General features: G+C 41.6%; 1 protein-coding gene across 3 annotated transcripts in view; it reads right to left on the bottom strand.

Annotated features, from left to right (window-relative positions):
* The window catches only part of Gprk2 (G protein-coupled receptor kinase 2), a 180,357-nt gene that overhangs the window by 39,083 nt on the left and 127,161 nt on the right, over positions 1 to 14,113 (bottom strand). For all 3 annotated transcript variants that reach the window (XM_068370488.1, XM_068370489.1, XM_068370486.1), the window contains exon 12: positions 12,057 to 12,194. In XM_068370488.1, coding sequence (XP_068226589.1) covers positions 12,057 to 12,194 — 138 coding nt within the window. The remainder of the gene's footprint in view (positions 1 to 12,056; positions 12,195 to 14,113) is intronic.

Genomic DNA, 14,113 nt, shown 5'->3' on the forward strand with positions numbered 1-14,113 from the left:
TTTAAAGTTTTCAGGGTCATCTTGACATCTGAGGTCATTGATGCCATTACATAGAAGAATGATAACACCAAACCTGGAATAAGGTGATCAAAAATTATATCGGGGTCAACAATAGACCAGTAGTGGGGAGGCAATAGCAATACCCGCCCCCAACCTCACTGCCAAACCACTTCAATGGCAGATTGGAATTTCTAGGGATTGGTGCTGGAAGGAAATTTTGAATAAAGGACACAAGATTTATATAGTTAGGAAAAATACAAATTACTTTTAAAAACCTGTCATTTGTTCCTACACAAATACAAACCATCATCTTTCACTATAGGAGACTCAGCCTTAGGTGTGTGTGTGTGTGTGTGTATATATGTATGTATGTATGTATGTATATACATACATACATACATATATATATATATATATATATATATATATATATATATATATATATATATATATATATATATATATATATATATATATATATGCAGAAGAACCACAGGGAAAATGAAAATACGGAATATACACTTAAGTCCTGACTAGTTTCGTGATACTTCCTCAGAGGAAGTATCACGAAACTAGTCAGGACTTAAGTGTATATTCTGTATTTTCATTTTCCCCGTGGTTCTTCTGCATCTGAGCATCACGTTTTCCTGTGATTTTTACGCATATATATATATATATATATATATATATATATATATATATATATATATAATATATACTGTATATATATATAATATACACACACATACACGTAGATATCGACTTAAGACCAAGACAGGGAGAGAAACACGTCGTAAGTAGATTTGGACGTACGCCGAACTTAAAAAGTGAAGTTTCCGTAGATTTATTATGATGCGTCATATTCGGCAATAATCTAATTCATATTTTATCAATTTTTTCTTACTGTATATATTTCATTTTCTTGTTTCATAGGGTATCATATGCTCTAATAACAAATTTTTGTATTCTATTTTCCAATTTTGGAAGATTTTTACCAATCAAGAATTACTTAATATTTTCTTTGCTTTTGGTTATGATTAGCTGATCTGAAGGTCCCGCTACCATATCGAAAGATTGTGCACATAAATTTGGGATATTTTTTATGCAATTTCTAAATTTATTCAAAATATCTTCATGATGAATATTACATCAGCACCAATATGTTACGTGTGCGTGGGGTATCCTGTATTAAGGAGCCTGACATCCTCATTCTCCACAATTGATGAGATAATATTGTCCCTCGTGTTTGCCAAAACATCACCCCATAAAGGATGTCTACCATTCATATCTCCCAGTAAGAGAAAAGGTTGAGGGAGTTGTTGAATGACCTCTACTAAATCATCATATAAAATATTATCGTTTGGAGGTAAGAATCATTTGGAGGTAAGTACAGAGAGCATATTGTATATTTTCTCCCTATATCAATTTGTACAACCACTGCATGCAGGGGTGTACGAATAAACATAGGCATTTGGGGAACATCTTGACGAACGTACATGAGACTTCCGCCATGGCTCCCTGCTTGTTGATTATATGGTGTTCTATAGCTAACATACTCTCGAGGACTAGGAGTGTTAGCATCAAGCTTACTTTCCTGTAGATATACAATTATGGGGTAATGTTCATGAATTAAGAGCTTAAGTTCTTCATATGTCACCCTTAAACCCTGACAGTTCCATTGCAAAATGGAGGAGAAAACTATGGATTATTTCTGGAAGACATCTTGGATGAGGTCTTCCCATTATCAGTTTTTAATCTGTAGGTTTCTTCAGAGATGGTCTTGTTATGTTGGGTTTTACGTTTGTTTCTTTCTTTGTATCCTTTTGATCTATTTGTTGAGATGGATGGTGGACCTCACTTGAATTTCTAATCTATTCAGTTTATCTTCCGGTTCACTAAAAACATCAACAGACAAAACATCAAATTGATTTGATGTTATAACTTTAATGTTTCTAATGGAGGGGAATAGAGAGATGGAGGTCTCTCTCTTTTACGATTAATAGATGGTGGGATTCTAGGTATTTGCACCTTTCCAACTACAGGTGCATCAGGTAAGATGGTCTTAAGTGGAACCTCCATCAAATCAGGCAAGGACTTGGCCTGAGAGAGGTTTGTACTAGTTTTTGTACTGGGGGACGAAGGCTGTACAGCAATTGGCAATGCTTTAGTGTTAATACACCGTGGTATAACCTCAGTTGGTAATATAGTTACCTCATTATTTGACATTTTATCAGATGGTATACTTCTTTTTCTAGAGCTATTGGCAGTACTAGGTTGGTTTAATTTTAATGCCTTAGCATAGGTATTTGATTTATTTAATAGGCTTTTGGCATGGGTCACACTTATATGTTCTAAATTCGATTTGTTGAGGGCAGCTTTCTCCAACTTACATAGCTCACAGCTTTTGTCTGTGTATTTATGATTTGAGTTGCAATTTCAACACCTGGCTCCAAGTCCACATTCTCCATGGTAAGATTTGGAGCAAATACCACACATTTTCTCATTTTTGCAATTCAAAACAAAGCATTGCAATGGTCTTACTTTAATCATTTCGTTTTCAATAATAATATGGAAGAGTACATCAGCATCCAGGAAGGTAAGGATAATTGATGTACCTGGGACTTTGTGAAATTTCCATACATTTAGTGGACACATGGCCAGTATCTCCTCCTTTGTAAATTCATACAGATCTTTGCTGAAAACTATTTCCCTTCTGTAGCAAAAATTTAGGTGGGGTTTGACATCTAACTTAATATAATCATTAGATATTTTTATGTTGGACAGTATTACAGACTGTATACTTGATTTAGCATGGATGAGGAAACTATTTTTTTCAAAACGAGATATATCGCCCAGTGCAATAGTTCCTACTTTTTTCTGAATTAATCTGCATATTTTAAAATAATTCCCTATAACCCCCTTTGATTCAGCTATAAGCCACATTGGTGGTTATGACTTTCTCTGGGAGGGCATAGCTAAATCCGCGTTTTTTTCCAACCAATCAGCAGGCGTATATACATCCAAATCCTTTGGTACCTTAATTCAAAGAGCAGCCGTGACATTCAAGTTATTAATTTTAACATTATTCATGTTAATTATTGCACTAAATGCTTCGTCATAACTACTATAAGATATCCATGAATCCCATTTTTCATCTTCAAGTTTCATCCTTATTTCTTTTATACATCCATAGGAATCAAATGCTTTATATAGATCATCATAGTTCGTCTCTATTGGAATTTGGGTAACCTGAGGGATTCAAAGTCTCGTGTTACCCAAATTACTTGATTTTGGAATATTAGTAGAATGGTCCTTTACCGTTCCGAGGTCATCAACAGAACTTTCCCTATTCACATTACCAGAGGTCGTCAACAGTGCCCGGGGGTGTGTGTGTGTGTGTGTGTGTCAGCAAATCCAGGAGATGGGGAGTCAGTGTTTGAAGGGTCCATAGTTAAGGGTGGGATTTTCTTTATGTTTTTTGTTGGTTTACCTGCTTGAGAATTTTAAGAAAGTATCATACATTGGAAAGGAAATTTGCAATCTCCACTATTGGCACAATGAGAGTATGCTCCCCAGATGGTCCACTCCATACCCTACCCGAAGGATAGCACCAAAACAGATATAGAGGCACAGGTGTAAGCTAAACCCGCCTGTTAGGACTGAGACCAAGGAAATATGAAATCATCCTCCCCATATCTGTAATGATGGGCTTCCGGCCAGAAGCCAAGAGTCCCAGCTCAAGGATTGGATCCCCCCGGATTCCAATGACCCAAGCCTTGGGAGTAGTTCCACCAAAAAGGTCCAATCTATCTTTGGGATGGGTGAGATCATCCAATACTCTCATATATAGCTTTGAATGTGAATACCTCCCAACTGTGATCCCTTCTCCCATTCATCTAAGCCGGAAGTAATAATGAATATGGAAATATCCACACCATTTAAATAAAATAAAAATAAATAGATAAAACAAATGAACAAATAAAATAAATATATAGATATAGATATAAATATATATACTGTGTATATATATATATATATATATATATATATATATATATATATATATATATATATATATATATATATATATATATATATATATAAACTTAAGGTAAATAATACTCATGGAGTTAGGACAGCAAGACAAAAGTAAGTTAATAAAATTAGATCAAAGTAATATTGAGCAGAAGAAATAGAGGAAAGGGAGAAAAATTTAGATTCGAACTTGGGGAGCAATTTCTCCAAGTTTGAGAGCCCTCTTGCCCATCACAATTCTTCAACAATATGATGAAACCACATGACTGCGTCAAGGCATTCTCTCGTTAAGAGGGTCAACATGTTGGAGGAGAAACTGGATTCAAGAGCGTGATCGATGACTCTACGAATCCATGCAGACGGAGTTCTTGGTGATCCTCCTCTTGTTTCTCCCTATGCTGACGAAAAGTAAAGGCACCCGGAGGCAAGCTGCTGCTGTTCTCTTGACGTACACCTCAAACTCAGGGACGTAGCTGAACGTTACTCCTCCCCATCCCCTTGAATGGGGGATGTCATGAGAGACCATTAAGTATACTAATTCTTTTGGCCGAGGCCTAGGCAAGTAGGAACACCGTCTTCCAGGTCAGGTGACGATCTGTTGCCTGGCGTAATGGTTCGTAAGGAGGTCTCTTTATAGACAGAAAAACTTGAATCTGTCCTCCGACTGAGGACAGGTAAGTTCGTAACTGTATGAGACAGGAGAGTTCTAGCGATGAGATGACCATTCCTTTCAGTTTGAAAAGGAGGCTCAAGGCTAAGCGATAGCCTTTCACAGCCGAAACTGAGAATCGCATTTCCTCCCACAAATACACAAGGAACTCTGCTATAGCTGGAATAGAAGCATTGAATGTAGAGACACCCTTTCCATGACACCAACCACAGAAGATGTTCCACTTTGCCTGTCAGACTGGTGCTGAGGAATTCCGCATGTATCCAGACATCCTCTTCGGAACCTGTTGCAAAAATCCTCTCTGAATGAGGAGATGCTGAATAGTCTACAGGAGTGAAGTCATAGCAAAGCTATGGCTTTATGGTGGATGTTGACATGTGGTTGTCTGAATAGATAATGTCGTGGAGGGAGTTTTCTTGGAGGCTCCTTTAGGAGCCGCAGATGGTCCGGGAACCATTCCGCATGATGCCATAGCGGAGTTGTAAGTCATTGAGAGGTTGACTGATGTTCTGGCCTTGTTGAGAACGCTTCTCATCAGAGAGAACGGGGGGAAAGGCGTAAACGTCGATGTTGTCCCACCATATTTGGAATACATTTTGCGAGAGCCTTGTGGTCCCGGACTGGGGAGCAGTATGGCGGGAGTCTGAAGTTCTGGGCTGTTGCGAACAGAACCACAGTCGGAGAACCCCACAGTCAGGACTTTGTTGGCTGCTAGATGACCCAAAGATCATTTGGTGCCCACTATCTGAAATGTTCTGCTCAGATTGTCGGTGAGTACATTCTTCTTGCTGGAATGAAGCGGCATGATACCGGTACCGAGTGGACTTCGGCCCATTTCAGTTTTTCTACTGCTAGATGGGATAAGGGCTGCAAAAAATTATCTCCATGTTTGTTGCTGTAAGCCACTATTGTGGTGTTGTCACTCATCATCACCAATGAGTGGCCCGCCAGGAACTGATGGAGGGCCAGACAGATGGCCTTTATCTCTAAGAGATTTATGTGAAGGTACTTTTCGGATTCTAACCAGAGGCCTGAGGTCATGTGGTGAAAAACGTGACCTCACCCTTCTTTTGATACGTTGGAAAACAAAATCAAGTCGGGGGGGAGGATGAGAAGATCTACATCCTTCCTTAGATTCTCGTCTGCCACCCACCACTCGAGGTCTGTCCGTTCCTCTGGTCCCATGATGGTTAGAATGTCCGGGGAATCAAAGGGCTAATTCCAATTGGATTTCAATCGTCACTGGAGATTAAATCATGAGGCGGCCACTGGGGAGTAGATGGACCAGGGATGATAAGTGTCCGAGGAAACAGCCACTTCTGGGATGGGAGTTCTCATCTCAGATAAGGTGTTGCGACCTTCCTCAGCCTCATTATCCTGTTGTCTGATGGGAAGACTTTGTAGAGATTGGTGTCTAAAATCATCCCTAGGTATACCAGTCACTGAGTGGGAAGCAGGGAGGACTTCATGAAGTTTACCATAATACACAGATATTCGCATAGCCTCATAAGCTTGTCTTGGTGCCGAAGAAGGGTTGCCACCGAGTCAGCTAAGATCAGCCAGTCGTCTAGATAACGGAGGAGAATGATTACGATCCTGTGAGCCCAGGATAAAATTAAGGCGTACACTCTGATGAAGACTTGGGGTGCGATGGAAAGACTGAAGCACAGTATCCTGAAGTGGTATTTCTTGTTGTCTAGGCTGAATCTTAAATACTTGCTTGAAGACAGATGGATTGGGATCTGGAAGTATGCGTCCTTAAGTCCAGTGTGCAAATTAAGTCCTGTGGTCGTGCTGCTTTTCTAACCGTGTCTGCCGTCTCCATGCTGAACTAAATTTGTTTGACAAACTTGTTCAGAGCTGAGATGTCGATGACTGGTCTCCAACCCCCAGATGCCCTTTTCACAAGAAAGTTGACTGAAGAAGACCGAGGAGTCGTCAAGGACCTCCTGGCGAGCGCCCTTCTCCAAGATGGTCTGGACTTCGGCCAAAAGGGCCAGCCCCTTTGCTGATCCCATAGTAAAGGAGTCATTGTCACTGGATCCTTGATAAGGGGAGGGAGAGATGAGAAGAACAGGACGCGATACCCTGAACTAATCACGAAGACTGTCCAGGGATCAGACCTGAGCTGCTTCCACCTGTCCCAGCAGCTTTGTAGGCATTCCCCTACTGGTGGACGAGCAGTCTCAACTTTTGCGGCTGTTGCCGCTCCCTCTAGGATGTTTCACTCCTCGAGAGGACTTACTACTGCCTTTCTTGTCTTTGGTTGAAAAGGGCTTCTTTGACACCTCTTTGTTCGCTGCTGATTTGCTTGACGAGCTTTAGGTTGGTTGGACTGCGGAGAAGGTGGTGGTCTGTAGGGCCGGGATGTTAAAGACCCATGGAAGAGAGTCCTGGTGGGACTTCCTCCTCCTCTCCGCAGCCTGTTCGACGTCCCTAGGCTCGAACAAAGAGGAACCCTCCAGAAAGGAGTTCCTGACCCTTGCAATCTCGGCATTAGGGACTTGGTGATGGAGCCTCTCAGATACAGAGTCCCTGCATTTGAGGATGGTGTTGGCCCACAAGTTCACCACTTGGTGGGTCAGGAACTCAATAGTTTGGGTACCTGAGAGGAAGAAGGTTTCCATCACTTTCCTGTTACTTTCTTTGGAGAAGTCCTCCGTTCATAACGGATTCCCTAGGACCCTAACCACAGATCCAGCCACGAAGTAGCCTGCATTGCATATTTCACAATCTTTTCTTGGTTAAGAATCTCCGCCGCCGAGAACGTGACCTGATGGCCGGAAAGTCTCCCTAGAGAGACCCCCTTAGTCAATTCCCCCAAGGAATGGTGAAGAGGAAGAGTTGGTCGAGGCTCGTCCAAGACCTCGTAATACCTCCTCTGCTGAACACAAAGAGGTGGGAGGAGCTTGGCAGCTGAGCCTGATTGAAGGGAGGAGAACTAGGAGAGCCAAGAAGAGATATTATGTCAGGCACTCTTCAGCCCTTGAGATCAAGGCAAGGCTACATTGGACTTAGTGGGCTTTCGAGTGCCACAGATACGGTCTAAGACCGTGTCATAGCCCTCCTGAGGAACACACTATGGGTCAGACAACCCGTTGAGGGCCCTCATCAAAGTCAGAAAGTGTCATAAGGCGTGTTCTGACTCTTTCTCTTCTCCTTCTGAAAGGGGGCTGGCAGCAAAGTCATCCATCACCGGGAACTCGTCTCAGAGTGGGTCGTGGTCAAGTTTAGAGTGGCTGATAGTTCTGACCCCCTCTGCAGGTCAGGAGATCTTCAAAGAGGACTTGGGCAACGTCTGAAGTCCTTATACTCCATACAAGGAGGAAGGTAGATTTCCAGCATTGAAGGCTTGGATGGTCTGGCATTCCTGGAAAACTCTGAAGAAGTGACACTACTGTCAAGGGGAAGGTCCTCCTCTAAATGTGGTTGGAGGGAGTCTGGAGTGGACTCCTCCTCATGCGATACTTTTGAAAGCAGTCATGGCGAGCCAAGAGAATGGGGGAGAAGGAGAACCGCAGAGGTTCAACCTTATCCTTGACGTCCTAACTACTGTAAACGTCACCCTTGATATAATTTTGACTTCAGGAACTCCTCTTTTCCTCTTCAGGGGGGAAAGGGCATGTCCAAAAACCTGCATCACTACCCTGACGACAGCTCAGAATCATGGCTGTCTGCTGACGATGTCTGATAAATTCCTCGAGGGGAAGGAGGCTGAAGGTTCCCTTAGAAAGAGTCTTGCCCGGGGCTGAAGATTTACATGTTCGGTTCACCTTGGGAGCTGGTAACTTTGGAATCTTGAATTCCCCTAGATTGCCCCTTTCCTCCTTCCCCGGCGGTTATGCTGTTATGCGTTTGCGGGGAGGGGAATGGGACAGTGACCTGTGGAGAGAAATTCTGCTTTTCCTCAGAGAGAGGACTGATGTTCTGGGAGGCAATGACCTTCCTTTCCGCTCCTGCTCCTTTCCTCTGTGATCACCTACCTATGACTTGAAGGCCTGCTGAGACTTCTTGAAAATCGAAGGATGATGATGCCTGTTGTTTTTAGCCTTGAACTCTGCCTGATGAGCAATCCTAGGATACTGAAGCGTTGGAAGGTGTTTCCTTGTTGGCGAGCATTGTCGATGGTGAACACTGACGCGTCGACAAACTGGCAATTGTCGACGAGCTGGCCAGTGCTGACGCATTGGTGAATGCTGACGCGGGGGTGACAGCTAATGCATTGGAGAGAGTTTATGCAGAAATGATTGCTGACATGCAGGTGAGCGTTGACGCAGCAAACGCTGACGAGCACTAGCTAAAGGAACCTCCGTAGGTGCCTTACAAGACGATGGATGGTGGGCTGTAAAATCAAAAGGCGGGCGAACGCTGTTCTGACGCGACGCATTGCATCGGAAAACAATGATACAAGGAAACCCGACGCGTTGGTAGGCGATGATCCGTGGGAAGACGATGGTCAGTAGCATCGTGACGAGCAAGCAAATGATGAATCGTAGGATGATGGGAACCAGAAGCTTGAGCAGGAGATCAGCGAGACGAAGACTGACGAGCAGCTGGCCAATGATCAAGCAATGGGATGTGCCCTTTAGAAGGGCAAACATCCTCTGAAGGGGATTGCGAGCGATCCTTCGGCAGGGAGTCAAGAACCAAAGTTCGGTGACAAGCATCAGAGTCGGCCAGAAAAGGTCCTGAACTAGGTGAAGTCGGATGAAAGGGCTCCTCCTCCAAGGAGAGCTGTGGGAACAAGGCCAATGAGGCAAAGAGATGGACGAGTACAGCGGGGTCTACAATCACGAAGGCACCCCATGGGGGACAGTGGATCAGCAAGCTGACCGTCAGAAGTAGCAGCAGTCCTCCGAAGAGGATTCTCTATGAGTGACCTCCCTCGGGAGGAAGAAACACTCGCAGGAGGAGAGACATGCCTGGGACTATGCTTCCCCCCCAGCAGATGAGTCATCTGACACCACAACATCGACGAGGGCCAGAGGATCTACCTCTGAAGTCGAAGAATACTGCAAACCAGTACCCTGGTGCAGCAGCTGCAACAGAGCCTCCCTGGAGGATGGACCGAAGGAAGGCCAAACCTATAACATGGGAGAAAGTGACAAGGACAGCCCGAGAGGGAAGGCGAGGCTGCTTCTCTAGGGAAGCGACATCATCTCTCGAGGACCGAGGTTGTCTAGTAGTTAAGCGGCCTGTGATACTGCTCGACGGTTCCCGGGGAGGAGACCAAACGAACAGGAGCTTCGGGGGAATGTCAGGAAGTGGAAGAAGAAGCCTTGAGTTTCTTTTGCTTTGAAGTAATCTTTGGTGGAGAAAAATCCAGCTTAAACTTCTTACGCCATCGCCCAAACATTTCCCACTGGGAGGCAGACCACTCCTGATATTCATTACGCTTGTTGAACTGACTACTCCGTTGACCCTTGCAGCTTGGGCAAAGGCTGTGAGGATCAGTGTCCTCGGCGGACATGAAGGTACCACAGGTGCGGCCCTCTGGGCCAGGGCAGGTACGAATATCTGCAGGGAAGGCACCAACAAACACATAAACACTGAAAAGAGAAAGCAAAACATATTAATGGCAGTCTAAAAATGCAAGGATGAAGAGCAGCAACAACCGTTCATCATCCTAGCCAAAAGCAAAAAGTGAAGCACAGTCACAGGTGTGTGAGTGAGAGGGATAGATAGCTACCCAACCCGTACCCCTCCCTTAACTAGTGGGATGGGTAGTTAACCCTCGCCAAATTTTAATGGCTCGTCCTTTCAGCTATGCCAAAAAAATACCTCTATAAATAGCGTAGGTTTGTATTCGTTACGGTACAACTTAATTTTCAAGTGTAGCCCCAGAAACTTACGATTTGTGTCTAGATAATATTAGGAATGAGGAAATGGTGGTGAAATGTGGTATACAGTTCGAAAAATAAAAAAATTGAGGTGGTTTAAACACAGATAAGGAACAGTAGGTCAAAGGAACTGTAAATATGGAAGAAGCAGGATGACGAGGTGTAGAAAGGGCCAGGAAATCATGGAAAAGGGGACCGATGAAGTTCTACCCCTAAAGGAAGTTCAGGAAAACAGTATAGAATAGAAAAGAAAGGAAGGAACTCATTGACATCTAAACCTGTAAAGGAAATTGGAGAAACATAATTGTTTATGAGGATAGTGATAACTTGATACGCGGCATCGCATATTCATTGGTTGGACTCATTTTTTTTTTTTCAATTCATGGCAGCCCGCAAATTCACGAATTTTCACTTAACAGACAGGCCCCTTTTTACCAGAAAAATGCTCAAATTCATCCCTAACTGGTTAATAATCTTAATGCCAGTTAATATAATAGAAAAATATGTTTTTTTATAGATGCATACACTGTGCAGGTATGTACAATATGTATAGTGCATATTTTTTGTAACCGTGTATTAATAATGTTTTTCAATAGCCTATTATATAACATGTTTTACCTGAACTGTTCACACTGATTTATCTATCTATGTTTGCCTTTAAATTTATTCCACTTTCTGTTAATTCTATTAGATATGGCCGTATAAAAAACGACTCTTCAGTACAGTAATAAGTATGGGTGACTATGATATGCGGTGTTACTGTCCTCCTGTACTTACATTTTTTTTTAATTAAAATATTATTGCAGTACAAAATTAAAATGTTTAAATTATTGAAATACTATACATAACTGCATGCAATCTTACTACATTTTTACTACAATATTACTAAATTACCACTGTATCAATGAGTAAGACCGTCTTTAGTAAGTGTTGGGGAAGCTTGTAGCAGTAAACTGCGTCCTAAATTCGTGGTTCGCGCAGGGGGTGTGTGTGTGTGTGTGTGTGTGTGTGTTTAAAAGGACGTAACCTCCCCCGGTACTGGGACCATACTGTATTTTGGTTTTTTTCAATACAACATTCTCCTGTACAGTTTCAGCATTCGATCTTACAGTGTAAACTAATACTCTCTTTGAGGTATCTGATTTTCTTATTGTCTGCTGGTCACTAAAGGTATAAACTACAGCGTATGTAGAATTTAACTTATTAGTTTTCTTTAAAAACATTCGCTTCGGTAAATTTCAGCAAATTGATATGTAAGTGATATAGGGCAGACTGGCTTTTAACGATATAACAATCTTTGAGAGACCTCTAAAACTTCTTTGTTACACTGGTAACACCCTTTTGGGGCAAGTGAATCTTGCCCTCCAGTTTTGTTGGTTAATTACATACACTTAATGAAAAGCACATTGAACTTTTTTTACTAATCAATGCTAAAATACTAACAGTTTTTAAATGTAAAGCAGACATGCAAAAATTTAGTGCAATAGGATATCATTAAAATGACTACTCACCTCTTGTTGCCAAGGGATTGATACAGAACCAGTGTTAAATTTTGAGTAAAAAGAGTCATCTGTTGCATCCAAGTTTACTCCTTTTACAGTACTGAATTGCTCTATGTCAAGCACATCTTTCGCATAAACTGCATGAGGCTGAAAGAAAAAACATTTCCAAGTTAGAATTCCATGTAATACATATGACCATGATGGAATCACTGTTCTCAGAAAAATCTTTGTTTCAGTAAAAACTGCAAATATTCAAGTAACTTGTATTTTTCCTAGCTATACAAACCTGAGTTATTTAAATGGGTTACTCGTACCTAATATCAATTTTCTAAGACTAGACAAAAAAAAAAAAAAAAAAAAAAAAAAACAGGTCCAGTTGTAACTGTAATAGGTTACTTGGCAACTCCACTGCTGGGAAGCATTACATGCTGCTGTGATGCAAGCTCCAATCTATCCTGGTCAAAGACTTGTGAGATGCTTGAAGCAGGACCTTTGCTTGAATGACTAGGGTTTGTATAAATATAAGATAATTTCAAAATTTATAATTCATTCCTATATGAATAGAAATTTTATTCATTTAAATGAGTCTTCCTTAGGTGGGAGGATGTCTCCGTTCACCCGTTGAGATACTACCACTAGAGTTATTGGGTCCTTTGACAGGCAGGGCAGCACTACATCGGATCCCTCTCTCTGGTTACGGCACATTTCACCTTTGCCAACATACACAGAATAGGTTGGCCTATTCTTTACACATTCTCCTCTTTCCTCATTCACTTGACAACACTGAAATTACGAAACAATTCTTCTTCCCTCAAGAGGTTAACCACTACACTGTAATTATTCAGTGGCTAGTTCCTCTTGGTAAGGGTAGAAGACTCTTTAGCTATGGTAAGCAGCTCTTCTAAGAAAAGGACACTCCAAAATCAAACCACTGTTCTCTAGTCTAGGGCAGTGCCATAACCTCTGTATCATGGTCTTGGGTTAGAGATCTCTTGCTAGAGGGTACACTCTAACACACTTCTGTCTTGTTTCTCTTTCTCAGGTTATTTTGAAGTTTTCATCCTCTTGTCATTTTTAAGTTTTCTATGATTTATATATTAATGTTATTATTCTTAAACTTCTCTGGTAGTTTTTCCTTATTTCCTTTCCTCACTGGGCCATTTTCCCTATTGGAGCCCTTGGGTGGGCTTATAGCAGCCTGCTTTTCCAGCTAGGGTTGTAGCTTAGCCAGTAGTAATAATAATTATAATAATAATAATGAAGAGGGATTCACTCACTCTAGGATGATCACAATGGTAAAACCAGACTTTATGTAAAGGTCAAAGGTAAGTTGGTAATGAAAGTCCATCCAGCTCGTGAAGAAGCGAGGTTGTGATGTCTATGCTCTCTAGGTTCAGACACAGATAAATAAGAAGCTATATGAAAATTAAGCATCATAATATCAATATATAAAATATATATATTCATAATTAAGAACTTGTTATTCTCATCAGCATTAGGGTGTGATCCAGTGAATACTCCGAGACCCATTTTCTGATTATGTTCAGACTTGTTCAACATTTCCTACCTTGTCGAAGGATCTGTGAATACAATCTTTCAGATAATGACTTGCGAAGGTATTCTGCCTTCTCCAGACACATGCACTAAGAACTTGGGGAGTGGCTCTGGCAAAATGCTAAGGTTGTAGCAGGACCACATGCCTGATGTGCTCTAGGGGAGGGGGGTGGCAATACTTCCTCTGAGGATTTATACACTCATGAAAGGCTTTATGCAACCCAAAAGAAATTATATTCTTGGAAATTTTCTTTTTACAATTTAAGTCGAAAAAAGGAAATTCTTTTTAAATATTTTCTGACTGCTTTTATAGGACAGAGTAAAAGACTTTATATCAAAACATCAGCTACCTCTTTGAGAGAAAATATCATGAAAGAGTCAAACCATGATCAGTAATAGATGCATTTTTGTCTTGGCCACAAACTCGGGAACAAAGGAAAAAGACAAGTTTTCCCTCCCTTTTGAATTTGGCACAAGGTAAGATTGACCATGTAATCTGCTAACTCTATTGG

Source organism: Palaemon carinicauda, chromosome 3, assembly GCF_036898095.1.
Source record: "Palaemon carinicauda isolate YSFRI2023 chromosome 3, ASM3689809v2, whole genome shotgun sequence".
In the NCBI taxonomy this organism is placed as follows: Eukaryota; Metazoa; Arthropoda; class Malacostraca; order Decapoda; family Palaemonidae; genus Palaemon; species Palaemon carinicauda.